Source organism: Tachyglossus aculeatus, chromosome 4 (genome assembly GCF_015852505.1).
Source record: "Tachyglossus aculeatus isolate mTacAcu1 chromosome 4, mTacAcu1.pri, whole genome shotgun sequence".
In the NCBI taxonomy this organism is placed as follows: domain Eukaryota; kingdom Metazoa; phylum Chordata; class Mammalia; order Monotremata; family Tachyglossidae; genus Tachyglossus; species Tachyglossus aculeatus.
Window position 1 is genome coordinate 84,471,387 of NC_052069.1, and position 21,419 is coordinate 84,492,805.

General features: G+C 43.0%; 1 protein-coding gene across 2 annotated transcripts in view; it reads right to left on the reverse strand.

Moving 5' to 3' along the window:
• Positions 1-21,419, reverse strand: part of VPS13B (vacuolar protein sorting 13 homolog B) — a 1,018,523-nt gene that overhangs the window by 504,607 nt on the left and 492,497 nt on the right. For both annotated transcript variants that reach the window (XM_038744561.1, XM_038744562.1), the window contains exon 23: positions 20,410-20,630. In XM_038744561.1, the coding sequence (XP_038600489.1) occupies positions 20,410-20,630 (221 nt within the window). The remainder of the gene's footprint in view (positions 1-20,409; positions 20,631-21,419) is intronic.

Here is a 21,419-nt window from a genome sequence, read left to right on the forward strand (position 1 = left end):
TTGATTTGTCTTTTGCAATCATGCAGATTTTTGTACTATCACAAACATTTTTGTTTGCAGCCTACTAGAGTACTAAAAAAAAATCCTATGTCATATTATGAAATAACTCCAATTCTCTCTTACTTTGAGGGGCACACAAATTCAGGCCCACAGACTACTGTGGATCAAAGATGATGTAAATTATTGGAATGTCATAGAGATGTAAATGTGCTTACAACACTGATGTCCACGAAATAATAATAATAGTAGTAATAGTAATAATAATAATACTGGAATGTATTAAGCGCTATATGCTAAAGCATTGCACTAAGCACTGGGGAAATACAAAGTAATCAGAATGGGGACTACTGAACACAATAAGGATTAAATGAGAAAAAAACTGAATTTATAAAGGATTACAAGGCATCACCATTTAAGGACAATATCTGTTGCCACAAAAGCAAAGTCAGGCTAATAACATGTGCAGAAGTGCAGCTATTATTTAGGTTTTGCTTCTCCAGATATTGCAAAGCTTTTCAATCACTCATATTTACTGAGCGCTTACTGTGTGCAGAGCACTGTAATCGCAGCTGGGAGAAAGCTTTTCATTATTATTCACTCATTCATTCAATCATATTTATTGAGTGCTTACTGGGTGCAGAGCACTGTACTAAGCACTTGGAAAGTACAGTTCGGCAAGAGACAATCCCTACCCAACAACGGACTCACAGTCTCTTCTAGGACTCTTCCATCACCTGAAGTGGCTAGAGAAAAAAACATTTCAGAACAAATGTTCCATCAGGACCCAACTAACGGACATGGGCTCACCAAGATGGGAATTGCTCTTTTGGAGCAAAAGCTGCAGAAAGACTGCAACTTTGCAGAAAGTGCATTCAGAGAGACCAAGAGCCACTTGGAAGTGGAAAACTTATTAACACGGTAAGGGGCATTCTTTGTGTGCCACAGAATGAAAAAGAACATACAGTCAAGTGTATTCTTTTCAATCCTCAGAAATGCCAGGACTAATAGAAACCCACACTCAGTCCAGTCCATTCATTCATTCAATAATAATAATAATAATAATAATAATAATAATAATAATGGTATTTGTTAAGCGCTTACTATGTGCCAAGTACTGTTCTACACACTGGGGTAAGTACAAGGTAATCAAGTTGTCCTATTTGGGGCTCACAGTCTTAATCCCCATTTTAAAGATGAGCTATCTGGGGCACAGAGAAGTTATGTGGCTTGCTTAACGTCACACAGTAGACAAGTGGTGGAGCCGAGATTAGAACCACGTCCTATGACTCCCAAACCCATGTTCTTTCCACTAAGCCACGCTGCTTCTCTTAAGCCAGGTAGCTTCTGTATTTATTGAGCGCTTACTGTGTGCAGAGCACTGTACTAAGCACTTGGGAGACACAGCATGGCTCAGTGGAAAGAGCCCGGGCTTGGGAGTCAGAGGTCGTGGGTTCTAAACCTGACTCCATCACTTGTCAGCTTTGTGACTTTGGGCAAGTCACTTCACTTCTCTGTGCCTCAGCTTCCTCAACTGTAAAATGGGGATTAAGACTGTGAGCCCCACATGGGACAACCCGATTACCTTGTATCTTTCCTAGCACTTAGAACAGTGCTCAGCACATACTAAGCGCTTAAGAAAATGTCATCATCATTATTATTATTATTCCGGTGTTTAGAAGCTGCAGTTCTTGAGGTTGCAGAGACTTCATCATGACCTATTCCACCCAAACTAAGCTCCCATCTTTGACCAGCTAAGTCCCAAACCTCCCATCCCTGGTCAGCTCCCTCCAGTACAACCCATTCCTCCACTCGGGCAGTTCCATCTCCAGTCCGGCTGCCCCACGACCCCATCCAAATGTGGCCTGTGGAATCCCCGCTCCATTGTGGGCAAGCTCCCCATTAGGCAAAAACTCCTCACCCTGGGCTTCAAGGCTGTCCATCCCCTCACCCCCTCCTACCTCACCTCCCTTCCTCTCCTTCTCCAGCCCAGCCCGCACCCTCCGCTCCTCTGCCGCTAATCTCCTCACTGTGCCTCGTTCTCGCCTGTCCCGCCGTTGACCCCCGGCCCACGTTATCCCCCTGGCCTGGAATGCCCTCCCTCCACACATCCACCAAGCTACCTCTCTTCCTCCTTTCAAAGCCCTACTGAGAGCTCACCTCCTCCAGGAGGACTTCCCAGACTGAGCCCCCTCCTTCCTCTCCCCCTCCCCACCCCTGCGCCTTACCTCCTTGCCCTCCCCACAGTACCTGTATATATGTATATATGTTTGTACGTATTTATTACTCTATTTATTTTACTTGTACATATTTATTCTATGTATTTTATTCTGTTAATATGTTTTGCTCTGTTGTCTGTCTCCCCCTTCTAGACTGTGAGCCCGCTGCTGGGTAGGGACCGTCTCCATATGTTGCCAACTTGTACTTCCCAAGCACTTAGTATAATGCTCTGCACACAGTAAGCGCTCAATAAATACGATTGAATGAATGAATGAATCCACGACCTGATCCCATCCAGTCAGAGAGATGTGACTTGCTTCAGATGATGCTGTCTCCTCTGCCATGCTCTTCAGATGGTCCGCACCTTACCCTACCTTTCCCAGACTCACATGGGGTCAGGCAGGACATAATAATAACAACAACAATAATAATAATTATGGCACTTGTTAAGCACTCGCTATGTGCCCAGCATAGTTCTAAGCACTGGGGTAGAAACAAGTTAATCCGGTTGGACACAGTCCCTGTCTCATGTGGGGCTCACAGTCTCAATCCTCATTTTACAGACAAGGTAACTGAGACCCTGAGACGGAAGTGACTTGCCCAAGGTCACAAAGCAGACATGAGGTGCAGCCAGGATTAGTCCTTCCAACTCTCAGGCCCATGCTCTATCCACTGAGCTGCCTTTTTCCCCCCAGTGCTGCCTTCATACCCTCTGATCTCCAAACTCCCTTTGCCACTTTCTCTTCCTTTGAAGCCCATGGTATCCTCCTTGCCCACCCTCTGCTAGTGGCCATCCTCTACCTCTGACACCAACCTCGGATCCAATTTTTGGAGCAATTTTCTTTCATGCCCCTCTTGTCTTCCTTCTCTTCTTCTCATTCATTCATTCAATTGTATTTATTGAGCACTTACTGTGTGCAGAGCACTGTACTAAGTGCTTGGGAAGTACAAATCGGCAACATATAGAGACAGTCCCTACCCAACAGTGGGTTCACAGTCTAGAAGGGGGAGACAGACAACAAAACAAAACATATTAACAAAGTAAAATAAATAGAATAAACATGTACAAATAAAATAAGTAAATAAAGAGTAATATAAGATAAATAAATAGATAAATAAATAGAGTAATACACATGGTAAGAGCCCGCTGCGGGACAAGGCCTGCGTCCAACCCGATCTCCTTGGGAGCCACCCCGGCGTTCATTCATTCATTCAATCGTATTTATTGAGCACTTACTGTGTGCAGAGCTCTGTACTAAGCGCTTGGGAAGTACAAGTTGGCAACATATAGAGACAGTCCCTACCCAACAGTGGGCTCACAGTCTAAAAGGGGGAGACAGAGAACAAAACTATACTAACAAAATAAAATAAATAGAATAGATATGTACAAGTAAAATAAATAGAGTAATAAATATGTACAAACATATATACATATATACAGGTGCTGTGGGGAAGGGAAGGAGGTAAGATGAGGGGGATGGAGAAGGGGGTGAGGGGGAGAGGAAGGAAGCGGCTCAGTCTGGGAAGGCCTCCTGGAGGAGGTGAGCTCTCAGTAGGGCCTTGAAGGGAGGAAGAGAGCTAGCTTGGCGGATGGGCAAAGGGAGGGCATTCCAGGCCCGGGGGTTGACGGCGGGACAGGCGTTCCCTTTATTGATCCATATGGACTTTCCCAGCTGACTGCTTCCCTCCTTCCTCAACTCCACCTGACTCCTGCTCCAGCCCACCTCACCTACTCATTAACTTGGACCCAAACTGGATTTCAACATCCCTAGTCATACCATAACTCTCCATCTCTGAAATCCTACTCTCTGGCCACAACCTCCTAAGCCTGGCATCTCTCCTGCGTACCCAAATAGCCCAGAAAGTTCCACTAGGCTGAGCGCTACACGCTCCCTGCCTTCAAAGAGCTTTCAATCTAGTTGGGGAGGCAGACAAATACAATACAGACAGTAGGAACTCACAGAACATATTAGATTTATACATAAGTGCTTTTTTTGATGGCATTTATTAAGCGCTTACTATGTGCAATGCACTGTTCTAAGCACTGGGGAGGTTACAAGGTGATCAGGTTGTACCACGGGGGGAATCACAGTCTTAATCCCCATTTTACAGGTGAGGTAACTGAGGCACGGAGAAGTTAAGTGACTTGCCCAAAGTCACCCAGCTGACAGTTGGCGGGGCTGGGATTTGAACCCATGACCTCTGACTCCAAAGCCCGAGTTCTTTCCACTGAACCACGCTGCTTCTCAAGCTTAAGTTGTGAGACCTCAAGTGCTTAAGTTTATGGCATTTTTTATGGTATTTAATAAGTGCTTAATATGTACCATTTACTGAACTAAGCGCTGGGGTAGAAAGAAGCAAATCAGTTTGGAAACATTCCACATCCCACATGGGAATCACAGTCGAAATCCCCATTTTGTGAAGGATGTAACTGAAGATGTGGTGTGATTTGCTCAAGGTCACACAGCAGACAAGTGGTGGTGTCAAGATTAGAACCCATGTTCTTCTGATTCCCAGGCCCGTGTTCTCCCCACTAGGCCATGTGAAATGGGGAGGGAGTATAGGTGTAGGGTTAGGCCTTATTTGGTGTAAATCAGTACATGACCTTAGTTTTCCTCAAACTACCATACATTCATACTCTACTGCCAAAAGAGTCCATTAGCTGCCTTTCCTGATCAGGCCCTCATTTCTCCTATTCACCCTCAGTCAGTCTGTCAACTGTATTTATTAAATGCTTTCTGTGTGCAGAGCACTGTACTAAGCACTTGGGAGAGTATACATTCCCTGTGCACAATGGGTTCACAATCTAGAAGGAGGGGAGACAGATAATAATAATAATAATAATGATGGCATTTATTAAGCGCTTACTATGTGAAAAACACTGTTCTAAGTGCTGGGGAAGTTACAAGGTGATCAGGTTGTCCGACGGGGGCTCATAGTCTTAATCCCCATTTTACAGATGAGGTAACTGAGGCACAGAAAAGTTAAGTGTCTTGCCCAAAGTCACAGAGCTGACAATTGGTGGAGCCGGAATTTGAACCCATGACCTCTGACTCCAAAGCCCGTGCTCTTTCCACTGAACCATGCTGCTTCTCTGAATATTGACAGATATTAATATAAATAAATTGCAGACGTGTACATAAGTGCTGTGGGGCTCGGGGTGGGGGGGGGATGAAAAAAGGGAGCAAGTCAGGGTGACGCACTAAGGAGTGGGAGAAGAGGAAATGAAGGCTTAGTCAGGGAAGGCCTCTTGGAGGAAATGTGTCTTCAATAAGGCTTTGAAGGGGGGAGAGTAACTATCTGTTGGATATGAGGAGGAAGGGCGTTCCAAGCCAGAGGCAGGATGTGGCAAGAGGTCAGCGTTGAGACAGACAAGATTGAGGTGCAGTGAGAAGGTTAGTGTCACTTCTGTACACCCCCTCAACTCACTAGGACCCATCATCATCATCATCATCAATCGTATTTATTGAGCGCTTACTATGTGCAGAGCACTGTACTAAGCGCTCGGGAAGTACAAATTGGCAACATATAGAGACAGTCCCTACCCAACAGTGGGCTCACAGTCTAAAAGGGGGAGACAGAGAACAAAACCAAACTTACTAACAAAATAAAATAAATAGAATAGATATGTACAAGTAAAATAAATAAATAAATAGAGTAATAAATACGTACAAACATATATACAGATATACAGGTGCTGTGGGGAAGGGAAGGAGGTAAGATGTGGGGGGGATGGAGAGGGGGACGAGGGGGAGAGGAAGGAAAGGGCTCAGTCTGGGAAGGCCTACCTTATGCTTTCCCATTCCTCTGTCAGTAATTCATCTTAATGTCTGTCTTCCCCTCTAGACTCTGAGCTCCTTGTGGTCAGAGACCACATCAATCAATCAATCAATCAATCGTATTTACTGAGCACTTACTGTGTGCAGAGCACTGTACTAAGCATTTGGGAAGTACAAGTTGGCAACATATAGAGACAGTCCCTACCCAACAGTGGGCTCACAGTCTAGAAGCGGGAGACAGAGAACAAAACCAAACATATTAACAAAATAAAATAAATAGAATAGATATGTACAAGTAAAATAAATAAATGAATAAATAAATAAATAGAGTAATAAATATGTACAAACATATATACATATATACAGGTGCTGTGGGGAAGGGAAGGAGGTAAGATGGGGGATGGAGAGGGGGATGAGGAGGAGAGGAAGGAGGGGGCTCAGTCTGGGAAGGCCTCCTGGAGGAGGTGAGGTCTCAGTAGGGCCTTGAAGGGAGGAAGAGAGCTAGCTAGATAACACATCTATCAACTCCACTGTACTGGACTCTCACATTCAATTCATTCATTCAATCATATTTTTGATGGCATTTTTGAAGTGCTTACTATGTGCCAGGCATTGTACTAAGCACTGGGATATATATAAGGTAGTCAGGTTGGATACACGGTCCATGTCCAACATGGGGATCACAGTCTTAATCCTCATTTTTCAGATGAGGGAACTGAGGCACAGAGAAGCTAAGTGACTTGCCTAAGGTCCCACAGCAGACAGGTGGCTGAGCCAGGATTACAACCCAAGTCCTTGGGACTCCCAGGACCGGGCTCAATTCACTATGCCATGTTGCCTCTCTATTTTTACTGAGCGCTTACTGTATGTGGAGCACTTTACTAAGTGCTTTGGACAGTATGATACAATAATAAACAGACACAATCCCTGCCCACAACTAGCTGGCTGGTACAGTGCTCAGCACACAGTAAACACTCAATAAATATCACTGATGGACTGATCATACATAGAGAGTAGAGAACAGAGACATCAACATATAACTCTCCTTGTCTAAAGAACTTCAAGGAGACAGACTGAAAATAGGTTCATCCTCTATTTAGTATCAAGGAATGCATACTATATATATGCATTTCATATATATATTACTCTATTTATTTTATTTGTACATATTAATTCTATTTATTTTGTTAATATGTTTTGTTGTCTGTCTCCCCCTTCTAAACTGTGAGCCTGCTGTTGGGTAGGGACCGTCTCTATATGTTGCCAACTTGTACTTCCCAAGCGATTAGTACAGTGCTCTGCACACAGTAAGCGCTCAATACATATGATCGAACGAATGAATATATATGTACATAAATATTTTTAATAATGATAATAATAATTATGGTATTCGTTAAGCACTTACTATGTGCCAGGCACTGTTCTAAGTGCTGGGGTAGATATAAGGTAATCAGGTTGTCCCACATGGGACTCACAGTCTTAATCCCCAGTTTCCAGATGAGGTAACTGAGGCACAGAGAAGTTAAGAGCTTGCCCAAGGTCACAGAGCAGAAGAGTGGTGGAGGCAGGATCAGCGCTTAGAACAGTGCTCTGCACATAGTAAGCGCTTAACAAATGCCATTATTACTATTATTGCTATTATTAGGACCCATGTCCTCTGAATCCCAAGCCCATGCTCTTGTCACTAAGCCATGCTGCTTCTCAAATGGTGGTTGTTAAGCAATTACTATGGGCCAGGCACTTAGGCGCTATGGAATAATAATAATAATAATAATGGCATTTATTAGGCGCTTACTATGTGCAAAGCACTGTTCTAAGCGCTGGGGAGGTTACAAGGTGATTAGGTTGTCCTGAATGGGGCTCACAGTCTTCATCCCCATTTTACAGATGAGGTCACTGAGGCCCAGAGAAGTTAAGTGACTTGCCCAAAGTCACACAGCTGACAAGTGGCAGAGCCAGGATGGAAGACACAAGCTAGTCAGTGTGGCTCAGTGGAAAGAGCCCGGGCTTTGGACTCAGAGGTCATGGGTTCAAATCCCGGCTCCACCACTTGTCAGCTGTGTGACTTTGGGCAAGTCAATTAACTTCTCTGGGCCTCAGTTCCCTCATCTGTAAAATGAGGATTAAGACTGTAAGCCCCCTGTGGGGCAACCTGATCACCTTGTAATCTCCCCAGCGCTTAGAACAGTGCTTTGCACATAGTAAGCGCTTAATAAATACCATTATTATTATTATTAGTCAGGTTGGACTCAGCCCATGTCCCACATGAGGCTCACAGCCTCAATCCCCATTTCACAGATGAGGTAAGAAGTTAAGTGATTTACTCAGGTCAGGAAGCATCCATCACCCATCAATCGTATTTATTGAGCGCTTACTGTGTGCAGAGCACTGTACTAAGCGCTTGGGCAGTACAAGTTGACAACATATAGAGACAGTCCCTACCCAACAGTGGGCTCACCGTCTAAAAGGGGGAGACAGAGAACAAAACCAAACATACTAACAAAATAAAATAAATAGAATAGATATGTACAAGTAAAATAAATAAATAGAGTAATAAATACGTACAAACATATATACATATATACAGGTGGTGTGGGGAAGGGAAGGAGGTAAGATGGCAGGGAGAGGTAAGATGGGGGGGAAGCAGACTAGTGGCAGAGTCAGGGTCAGAGTCCGAGTTCTCTGCCACCCAGGCTCCTGATCTTTCCACTATGCCAGGCTGTTCCTGAACAGAGAAGGAGCCTGTGTATTATCTAATAGGCACCTTTGATAAGCTAATTTTGGACTCCAGGCCAATCTGCTAACTCACAGAGAAGGAAAGAGCCAGGCCTGGGAGTCTGAGGACCTGAGAAGCAGTGTGGCTCAGTGGAAAGAGCCCGGGCTTTGGAGTCAGAGGTCATGGGTTCAAATGCCGGCTCCGCCACTTGTCAGCTGTGTGACTGTGGGCCTCAGTTCCCTCATCTGTAAAATGGGGATTTAAACTGTGAGCCCCCTGTGGGACAACCTGATCACCTTGTGACCCCCCCCCAGCGCTTAGAACAGTGCTTTGCACATAATAAGCGCTTAACAAATACCATTATTATTACTATTAATCCTCATTTTGCCAACTGCTTGCTGTACGACTTGGGGAAAGTCAGTTAATATCTCTGAGCCTCAATTTCCACATCTATAAAATGGAGATTCAATACCGGTGCCCCCGTCATAGACAGTGAGCTTCATGTGGGACAGGGATTGTGTCCAGTGTGATTAGTCTGTATCTATGGCAGTACTTTGACATGGTAAGTACTTAACAAATACCATCAAAGTAAGGCACAATTAGTCAGAGAGAATATGGAGATACTTTACCATTCAGAACTCCACAGTCACCTGATCTGGGCTCACTTTGAGGTTGGTTGATAAAATGCTTTTAAAACACTACTACAGAAGAAAATACAGTATAATGACCTGCCAAGAGAGAACCTCATTATAGCAAGAGAAAACTAAGGCACTACGTTAATACACGGCCAGCTACACAACAATCACCCCTAACAAGCATTTTTTGAAAGTTCGTACACTTTCCTATTTAAACTTCACCTGTGATTCCAAATTTAGAGCGCAGGCAATATGTTTCAGGCTGGGCAATGAGGGGTGGAGGGGGGAGAGATGAGGAGGAAGAGAGGGAAAGAGGAAGAGACATTTAAGTAGTGTATAAAACAAAAGAAACTGATGTACAGAAGAAGCTCTGTGTGTTGATCTCCTTAGGGATGCACTGGGTTCAGACAAATAGCACTGCACTCTTAGGGAGAAAAACTGGTCCTCCAGATTCTGCTGGAAAAATCAACCAAGGCTGCAAAGCTTACGGGCATGAGCCACTTTGGCTAAAAACACAAATGGCTTCAAAAGTACGGATTATGATAGGCTTCCAGTAAAATATTGTAATCATTTACATTTGAGGTGGAGGTAAGGCCGTAGACTAGGTTTCTGATTTTTTGAAAAGCATCTGTTTTCTTCCAGTGGCTGTAGTTCATTGAAGAGAGGGTGTTTTTTATTTAGCATGCTGGTGGCAACTTTTGCAATTGAAGTCTGAACGTCCCCAAACACATTCCCACAAATAGTTGGATAATTAAAGAAGAGTCCGAATTAGTGTGGGGTCTCTTTTTTGTTCTTAGCATTGGCAACACTTCTTAAACTCCGTGGTTAATGTGGAATTGTTACTAGTTCCTGTAACTTCTGTTCAAAATTAGAAATAAATCTATGATTAAAAATAAGGGCAGTCCTGCTGGCAAATGTCAAACAATTCCTCCTCAAAAGTGAAAAAAAAAAGCACCAGGAATTCCTTGGTTAATGGTGCATACAAAAGACAATCATGTAATTACAGATATTAAATACTCCAAAAATCATGTTAGGGCTCATTTTAAGAACAATTAGATGTGAACTAAATTAATGCATCCAAATTAAGCAGTCCAATTTTCTGTCCTTTGTTAACACATAGTAAGATGTCATTCAATAAGCATCAGATAATTTTCAGACTGTCATCTATTCAAAAGTCACAGACAAAATACAGTCTACCAAGTTACAGACTTAGGTTTCATGGTTACCCCACTGTGCATTTATAACTATCAGATGCTGTTTATGTAATTTTATTTTCCATCTTCTGTTCAGAACATCTGGCATAAAAAATTAGAAATCTGATGTTTATGACTTTTGCTTAAATAAAACTGAAAAAGCAACCCAACACACCAAGCCTAAACCCCAAGGCCCTACACTGAACACAAAAATGACTGTTTGTCCCTGTTTGGCCTAACTGTATACAATTTAAAATTACAAGTAAATTAAGAACATCATGTATTATAGAAGCACCATTTATAACAATATGATTATGGATATGTCATTTTTTCCATCATCGACTTTTTGAAATTTGGACTTAAAATGCATTTTAGGCTTTAAATTGCGTAAAGTTCTTTCTCGCATTTTTAAAAAATGGTTTTTGTTTAGTGTTTACCATGAGCCAGACACTGTTCTAAGCACTAGGGTAGATACAAGCTAATCAGGTTGGACATAGTTCATGTCCCACATGGGGTTCACAGCCTTTAACCCCATTTTATAGATGAGGTAACTGAGGTACAGGGAAGTGAAGTGACCTGCCCAGGGTCACACAACAGACAAGTGGCAGAGCCGGGACTAGAACCCAGGACCTTTCTATTCCTAAACCCGCACCTTATCCACTAAGTCAAGCTGCTTCCCTAGTGCTTCCCTAAATTCCCAATTTGAAACACCATTTTCATATTTCTTTTAATCCATAAACTGACTGATGGCCAGGAGCTACATTTCATCTAAACCAACAATTCTGAATATTTGCTCTTTCTATCGTCTAATAACTTTAGAGTATTTTAAAGAATATTTCAACTGAAAAAGGTGAGGCTACTCACTAAGCTTACCTATTCAGGTGCACAAATTATTAAATATTGAAAAAAGATTTGCTACAGGGAATTATTTCCTGTGCAGCCAATAGTTTATGACCAAACAGCCAGGAACTTCACTATGAACTTCAGTCAGAGAAGTACAGTACACCTTCTAGATTCAGTAAATCAGTACTTCACCAAGGAACCCTCTTAACAGATTCAGCTGTATTGGGAGTTGGAATCTGTCTGAATTTTATGTGACCTCAAATCCAAGACCTTTTTATTTTTGGGGGTAAATGCAGTGAAATAAAACCTTCACTGGCATGGAGATGGGGATATAACATGTCTTATCTTCCCTCCCCAAACCTGTCCTCTCCCTAACTTTCCCATCACTGTACGTCACAACCATCCTTACCATCTCACAAGCCCTCAAACTCGGTGTCATCTTTGACCCCGCTCTCTCATTCACCCCACACATCCAATCCATCACTCAAACCTGCTGATCTCACCTTCACAACATCGCCAAGATCGGCCCTTTCCTCTCCATCCAAACCGCTATCTTGTTCATACAATCTCTCATCATATCCCAACTGGATTACTGCATCAGCCTCCTTTCTGATCTCCCATCCTCCTGACTCAAACAAAAACTCCTATTGGCTTCAGAGCTCTCCATCACCTCACCCCCTCCTACCCCACCTTCCTTCTCTCCTTCTACAGCCCAGCCCACACACTCCGCTCCTCCACCGCCACTAACCTCCTCACTGTGCCTCATTCTCACCTGTCCCACCGTCAACCCTGGCCAAGTCCTACGTCTGGCCTGGAACACCCTCCCTCCTCAAATCCCCTAATCACACTCCCCCCCTTCAAAGCCCTACTGAAGGCTCACCTCCTCCAAGAGGCCTTCCCAGACTAAGCCCCCCTTTCCTCAGCTCCCCCCTCCTTCCCACGTCACTTCAACTTATTCCCTTTGCTCTACCCACCCCCCCTTCCCCATCCCACAGCATTTGGGTATTTATTTATATTAATGCCTGTATACTTGTTTTGATGTGTATATAATTCTATTTACTTATATTGAAGCCTGTTTACTTGTTTTATAATGTTGGTATTTGTTAAGCGCTTACAATGTGCCAAGCACTGTTCTAAGCACTGGGGGAGATACAAGGTCAACAGAGAAGCAGCATGGCTCAGTGGAAAGAGCCCGGGCTTTGGAGTCAGAGGTCGTGGGTTCAAATCCCAGCCCCGCCACTTGTCAGCTGTGTGACTTTGGGCAAGTCATTTAACTTCTCTGGGCCTCAGTTCCCTCATCTGTAAAATGGGGGTGAAGACTGTGAGCTCCCCCGTCCCATGGGACATCCTGATCACCTTGTAACCTCCCCAGTGCTTAGAACAGTGCTTTGCAAATAGTAAGCGCTTAATAAATGCCATCATTATTATTATTATTATCAGGTTTTCCCACGTGGGGCTCACAGTCTTCATCCCCATTTTACAGATGAGGCAACTGAGGCACAGAGAAGTTGAGTGACTTGCCCAAAGTCACACAGTTGACAAGTGGTGGAGCCGGAATTAGAACGCACGACCTCTGACTCCCAAGCCCGGGTTCTTTCCACTGAGCCATGCTGCTCTCTTGTTTTGTTGTCTGTCTCCCCGCTTCTAGACTGTAAGCCTGGTGTGCGCAGGGATTGTCTCTCTTTATTACTGAATTGTACTTTCCAAGTGCTTAGTACAGTGCTCTGCATACAGTAAGCACTAAATAAATAATATTGAATGAATGAATCAATTCCAGAGGTTCGTCACGCATGTGATTTTTCCCATTATGACCCTCTTCAAATGGTAAAGAGAAAAAAGTCACAAGACTGTCTTGGAGGACATAAAAATAAAGCACAGGGACTTGGGGACCTAATGATAAATCATGAGTCTAGGAATCAGGACTTTCAGGGTTTCGTTCCATTGGCTTCAGCATCACTTTGGGCAAGTTACTAAATCTATGTAAAATCTGTAAAATAGGATTAAGATGCCTGCGCTCCCACGAGACTCCAGTCCCTTTGTCATGCCCTTCCACTTAACTGGAATTCCTTCTTTCTTCAAATTCACCAGGTCATTAATTCATTCATTCAATCTTATTTATTGAGTGCTTACTGTGTGCAGAGCGCTGTACTAAGCACTTGGGAAGTACAAGTCGGCAACATACAGAGACGGTCCCTACTCAACAACATGCTCACGGTCTAGAAGGGTGAGACAGACAATAAAACAAAACATGTAGACAGGTGTCAAACTCATCAGAACAAATAGAATTATAGCATATGCATATCATTAACAAATTAAATAGAATAGTAAATATGTACAAAGTGAAATACAGTAATAAATCTGTAAAAATATATACAAGTGCTGTGGGGAGGGGAAGGAGGTAGAGCAGGGGGGATGGGGAGGAGGAGAGGAAAAAGGGGGCTCAGTCTGGGAAGGCCTCCTGGAGGAGGTAAGCTTTCAGTAGGGCTTTGAAGGGAGAGAGAGAGCTAGCTTGGCAGATGTGTGAAGGGAGGGCATTCCTGGCCAGGGGAAGAACGTGGGCTGGGGGTCGATGGCGGGACAGGTGAGAATGAGGCACAGTGAGGAGGTTACTGGCGGTAGAGGAGTGGAGGGTGCGGGCTCGGCTGGAGAAGGAGAGAAGGGAGGTGAGGTAGGAGGGGCCACGGTGATGGACAGCCTTGAAGCCAAGAGTGAGTTTTTGCTTGATTTGTAGGTTGACAGGCAGCAACTGGAGATTTTTGAGGAGGGGAGTAACATGCCTAGAGGGTTTCTGTACAAAGATAATCCAGGCATCAGTGAAGCATAGACTGAAGTAGGGAGAGACAGGAGGATGGGAAATCAGAGAGGAAGCTGATGCAGTAATCTAGTCAGGAAAGGATGAGAGATTGAACCAGCAAGGTAGCGGTTTGGATGGAGAGGAAAGGGCTGATCTTGGTGATGTTGTGGAGGTGAGACCGGCAGGCGAAAGCAGGAGGAAATGCTAGACTGCAGAGAAGCAGAGAGGTCAAGGCCAGAGATGTAGATTTGGTAATCAACTGCAGAAATTATAGTTGAAGCCATGGGTCACAGGTCACAGGTCACAGTTCTCTCCATCTTTTTTCCCAACGCTTCAAACATGCTAATGTCTCTCATCTTAAAAAAACTCTCCCTTGACCCCATGGCTCCCTCCAGTTATTGCCCTATTTCCTACTATTCCTCTCCAAATTCCTGAGCGAGGTGTCTACACCTGCTGTCTCCAGTTCCTCTCCTCCAATTCTCTCCTTGATCTGTTCCCATCTGGCTTCTGCCTCCTTCATTCCAAAGAAACGACCCTCTCAAAAGTCACAAATGATCTCCTTCTTGCCAAATCCAACGACCTCTACTCTATCCTAATCCTTCTTGACCTCTTAGCTGCCTTCGAACTGTCAACCACCCCCTTGTACAGGAAACATTATCCAACCTTGGCTTCACTGACACTGTCCTCTCACTGCTCTCTTCCTGTATCTCTAGTCTCTCATTCTCAATTTCCCTCACGGGCTCCTCTTCTGCCTTCCATCCCTTAACTGTGGGAGTCCCTCAAGGTTCAGTTCTGGGTCCCCTTTGATGCTTCAATTACACCCACTCTTTTGGAGAACTCATTCGCTCCCTTGGCCCAACCATCATCTCTATGCAGATGATTTCCAAATCTACATCTCTGGCCCTGATCTCTCTCCTTCTCTGCAGTCTAGCATTTCCTCCTGCTTTCAGAACATCTCTACTTGGATGTCCTGCTGATGCCTCCAACTTGATATGTCCAAGACTGAACTCCTTATCTTCCCTCCCAAACCCTGTCCTCTCCCTGACTTTCCCATCACTGTAGATGGCACTACCATCCTTCCCATCTCACAAGCCGGCAACCTTGGTGTCATCCTTGACCCCGCTCTCTCATTCACCCCACACATCCAATCCGTCACCAAAACCTACCAGTCTCACCTCCACAACATTGCCAAAATCACCCCTTTTCCTCTCATCCAAACCACTACCTTGCTGGTTCAATCTCTCATCCTATCCCGACTGGATTACTGCATCAGCCTCCTTTCTGATCTCCCATCCTCCTGTCTCTCCCCACTTCAGTCTATACTTCACTCTGCTGTCCGGATTATCTCTGTACAGAAATGCTCTGGGCATGCCCCTCCTCAAAAATCTCCAGTGGTTGCCTATCAACCTTCAAATCAAGCAAAAACTCACCTGACTTCAAAGCTCTCCATCACCTTGCCTCCTCCCACCTCACCTCCCTTCTCTCCTTCTGCAGCCCAGCCCGCACCATCTACTCCTCTGCTGCTAACCTCCTCACTGTGCCTCATTCTCACCTGTTCCACTGTTGACCCCTGGCCCAAGTCCCACCTCTAGTCTGGAATGCCCTCCCTCCACACATCTGCCAAACTAGCTCTCTTCCTCCATTCAAAGCCCTACTAAGAGCTCACCTCCTCCAGGAGACCTTCCCAGACTGAGCCCCCCTTTTTTCCTCTCTCCTCCCCTCCCCACTGCCCCCCGTCCTAGCCCCTTCCCCTCCCCACAGCATTTTTGTATATTTGTACATATTTATTACTCTATTAATTTTATTAATTTATTCATTCAATCGTATTTATTGAGCACTTACTGTGTGCAGAGCACTGAACTAAGTGCTTGGGAAGTACAAGTTGGCAACATATAGAGAGAGTCCCTACCCAACAACAGGCTCACAGTCTACAAGATGATGTGTATGTAGCTATAATTCTCTTTATTCTGGTGGTATTAACTCCTGTTCGTTTTATTTGTTGTCTGTCTCCCCCTTCTAGATTGTGAGCCCATTGGTGGGTAGGGACCGTCTCCATATGTTGCCTATTTGTACTTCCCAAGCACTTAGTTCAGTGCTCTGCACACAGTAAGTGCTCAATAAATACGATTGAATGAATGAATGAATCTGCCTCCTCACTGACCTCCCTGCCTCCTGTTTCTCCCCATTCCAGTCCATACTTCACTCCGCTGCCTGGATCATTTTTCTATAAAGACATTCAGTCCATGATTCCCCACTTCTCAAGAACCTCCAGTGGCTGCCCATCTACCTCCACATCAATCAAACAATTCCTTACTACTGGCTTTAGAGCACTCAATCACCCAGCAATTTCTTACCTTACCTCTCTGATTCCCTACTAAAATCCAGACTGCACATTTCACTCCTCTAGTGCCAACCTTCTCACTGAACCTCGATCTCATCTATCTTGCTGCTGATTCCTCCCACACATCCTGGCTCTGCCCTGAAATCGCCTCCGCTTTCACTTCTGACAGACGACCACTCTCCCCACCTTCAACGCCTTTTTAAAAAGCACATCTCCTCCAAGAGGCCTTCCCCAACTAAGCCTTCATTTCTTTCCTCATCTCCCACTCCTTTATGCGTCACCCTTGAGATTTATTCAGCCCTCCTTCAGCCCCACAGATTTTATACACATATCTGTAGGTTATTTTAAAGTCTGTCTCTGAGGCCAGGGAACATGTCTACCAACTCTGTTATGCTGTACCCTCCCAAGCACTTAGTTCAGTGCTCTGCACACAGTAAGAGCTCAATAAATATGATCGACTGACTTCAAAATCTTTCAATGTTCAATAAATACTGTTGATTTCTTAGATTTTGAGCTTTATATGGAACAGGAACAGTGACCATTATTTTGCATTCAACTCTTAGCACAATGCTTAGATGATACAAAGCACTTAATACCGTTAATATTCACTATATAATCATCATCATCATCACAAGCCTTTGTCCATGACTGCACTGAGCCAACTTGACAATTGGTTTTAATTATTTCAAGCAATCAATGGCATTGAGTGCTTATTATGTGCAGAACATTGTACTAAGGGCGGGGACAGTACAATACAATGAAATTAGCAGACAAGTCCTCTGTCCATAAATTTACAGACTAGATCGTTTCATAAAACCCACCTACATTTTAATGGCACTAATGATCTCTCAATTGTGGTTTAGTTAATGTTAGGAAGATTTATAATGGAATTGATGGGGTGAAAAGTGTCGGCTAAAATCGTAATGCCTGAATATTTTTTTTTCCATTATATTGCATCTTCATTTGATTCTTCTGGTGGGCCTCTGAGTAAAACTGTTTGGGCAGGGAATGTGTCACCACTTTGTTCTGTACTTCCCAAGATCCTGGTACAATATGCTGCACCAAACCACTTCTCTACTATGTGACCTGGGCAAGTCCCTTCACTTCTCGATGTCTCAGTTACCTCATCCGTAAAATGGGTATGAAGATTCCCCTTCTTTCTCATCCCTCACCCAGCCCAACCTCTAACAGATTTTTGTTGTTGCTTTTCAATTAGTATTTACTGAACATTTAACTATGTAACAAACACTGTTCTAAGCACTAGGAGTTTGGGAGCCTAGTAGTATCACAGGTAATGCTGGGATCTCATATATAGCAAAAGGGTGCTGTCGTCTTTTAAAATATTGTATTCATTTTGAAGGCACTGCGTTTTGGGTTTTCTTTGTTTTTTCAAGGAGTATTTCATTACGGATTATCATTTTGATTTGTCCACCTGGCATCCGGGGAGGTTAATATCAGTGAGTGGTGCACACTCTTATTAAGAGCAATCACAAATGGAAACCAGAGGGAGCAAAGGAAAAAATATGCAAGTCAGGCACTTCGTTTGGCCCTAACTCCTTCGCATTTGCAAATAAACCGCAAATGAAGCAGTTGTCTCTGTTGAAGTGGCATTTTTATACTCTGTCTTAATCTACCATCTCTCTTGGAAATTCAGTGATGTATTCCAATAAGTGAGACAAGTAGAGTGGTTTGGGAGTCAGAGGACATAGGTTCTAATCCTGACCCCGCCAGTTGTCTGCTGTGTAGCTTTGGGCAAGCCACTTAACTTCTCTGTTGCCTTAGCTACCTCATCTGGAAAAAGGGGATTAAAACTGTGAACCCCACATGGGACAACCTGATTACTTTATATCTACCCCAGAGCCCAGAGCTCAGAACAGTGCTTGGCACATAGTAAGCACTTAACAAATATTATTATTATTATTATTATTATAAGGCTTCGCCTATAATTTGATGACTGTGAATGGTTATTATTCACATTGTTCTCGAGAGCCTGTTATATTGGGGTTAGGGGGCCGGCATGACTGTTGATACTATGTTTTAGATAAATTGCAATTCAACTGTCTAATGAAAAGGCTAAATATAAAGACCACTTGATGGCATTTTCATTTACATATCATGAAAAGATGGCTAGTCCAGAGAGCTTGGAAAATTTCTGGGAGTAGGGTTCAAAAATGTAGATGGCGACTATAAAAGCAATTTTTATAGCTGCTATGTGACTTGTTCAAATAGTAACATCCATGTTCTGCTCTGTCCACGGTTAAACTCGCGGGGAAGGAATGGGTCTCTTTATTGTTGTATCATACTCTCCCAAGCACTTAGCACAGTGCTCTGCACACAGTAAGTGCTCAATAAATATGATTGACTGAATGAATGATTGTGAGTTCTATGAGGGACAGGGACTGGGTCCAACCAGATTACTTGCATCTACCCCAGCGATTAGTACAGTGGTCGGCACATAGTAAGCACTTAAATACCACCCAAAAAAATAAATGGGTGCTCAATAAATGCTATTAATACCACTATTATTATTGCTCCTCCTCCTCCTCCTATTTCTGTAGTTGCTCTGTAGGGGTTCTGTGGTGCTGCTGGAATCTTCTGTTCTTTCAGTATCATTTACTGTTTTCTGTAGAGCATTGATCTTGGCCCTTGTGAGCATACTGAACACTTTACTCTTCTCCTCCTAACCCATCTACATGCTGCAAGCTACTCACAGTTGTCTAAAATAATCTGAAGTGCATTTTTACAGATGGCTGTGCTGACCTCACAGAAGTTGACCCTATCTCTCTCACACAATCCCCACCAATTTTGGAGTTTCACTTACCTTACAAAGATTTTTGCCCAAAGCAAAATTTACTTTGGGAAAATGTATTTAAAAATTAGACCTACTTGAGCCAAACAGCTATTAAGGCAGCTAGAGGGGTTCTATGTTCAATTCTTAATATTTCAAGGGAAGCTACAAATCAGTTGCAGACCAAATGCATAGTACATTGCTCTTCACACAATAAGAGCTCAATAAATATGCCTGAATGATTGACTGGACTAAATGCTCTTACAAAATTTAATTAATTAATTCATTCATTCATTCAATCGTATTTATTGAGCGCTTACTGTGTGCAGAGCACTGTGCTTGGGAAGTACAAGTCAGCAACATATAGAGACGGTCCCTACCCAACAATGGGCTCACAGTCTAAGGAAGTGTATCCTGGATAAAACTTCATAAATCAACAGAGAGCAGAGTGGAACTAGCTCTTACCCAAGACAGTATTCACGCTTTTTTTGAGTTTTCTGTGTACTGCCTCTCCCCCTGCTCACTCATGCACAAACCGAAGCTAAGCTCATATTTCCATGACAGGTCCAAACTGTGTATTATTTAGTTAGAGTCACAATTTGAGCAACTATGAGTGACTTGGATCTGATATTAGACTCAATAAAAATCAATGGTCACTCAAAGCCCAATATGATTAGTCTGTAAAGAATCTGAAAGGTACTACAGAATTCATTTTTAAAGCAAAGCATATCTTCTTGTTTGCAAACACTGCATGTTAAATCACAGACGTTCTGAGTGAGATGAAAATAACACGTGATCACTTTAACAGACACATCCCAAGTGACGGTAAAGTATTAAAAACTGTACATCTGCAACTGATTTCATTCCATCAGCCCAAAGATACATTTATGCTGCAGCTATTACATTTTGGGAAGAGTCTGAATTACAAAACTTGAGAGACCTTCAAAGCAAATCTTAATCTAACCACCTTGATCTTGATGGCCCAGCTAAAAAAAAAAAAAATTAAGACATTAATAGAAAACCTCTTCTGCAAAATGGAAAACAATTGAACGTAAATCAAGTTATTTTTAATTTCCTTTCTTAAATCAATTAAATGTACCAACCTGGGGGTTCGAACACTTAATCTCGAGAGACTCCAGGTCGACATGGAGGCAGACAACAAATGAATGTCTGGATTCGGGCCCTGAACCAAGAAGTTTTTGTGATGTGACAGCCAGAGTAGAGGTACAGCCCATAGGTTCCATCAAGCAAAGTGTCATCTGTTGTCCCAAAAGGGTATATACACTAAAATGATGCAGGCTGATTGTCCAGGGGAAAGCGTCACCTGTGAAACAAGAACACAGTTAATAATGGACAGTCCAATATGCCGAACTGTCTATTCTGAAATTAAAATGTGCAGAATTAACACATGTACAAAATACTCAAGGATCCTTAAATTAGGTCTCACACACAAGTACTCCAAAAGAAAAAAACTATCAGGTGACCAAAACCAACAGCTACAATTCCTAAGTAATTGAAGGGGACGATGGACAGCTCATTATGAACAAGGAACATGTCCGCTAATTTTGTCATACTGTACTCTCCCAAGCGCTTAGTAAAGTGCTCAGCACATGGTAAGTGTTCAATAAATACCATTGGTTGATTGATGAATGATATCTGCTGAAATTCACACGACACATTAATAGCTTTCACATTTGAATACAAAATGGAAAAAAATGGAAATATAAAATGAAATCCTTGCATTTTGTAGAACAGTCTTCAGTAACTTCCCTGGAAAAAAAATAACTGAATATTTAATAATTTGTGGTCAGGACTGAGCAGTAAAAAATGCCTGCCTTTAAACTGAAAATATGCTACCCTTAAGAATGACAAACTTTAAATCATCTGTAACTGATTCTAAAATTATTTATAAAACTACACATAGTTCCCAACTATTTACAAAATAAAGATTCTGCCAAATTTGTCTTAAAATATTTTGGAAAGATTTCAACTTACATACTTAAAAGCCGTTACTGAGATGAATTTTCTCCAAACCTTAGTTCAGACAACACATACACAATGCTAATGATATGGGACTAAAATAATCTGAGTCTGATCTTAATTAAAATTCACA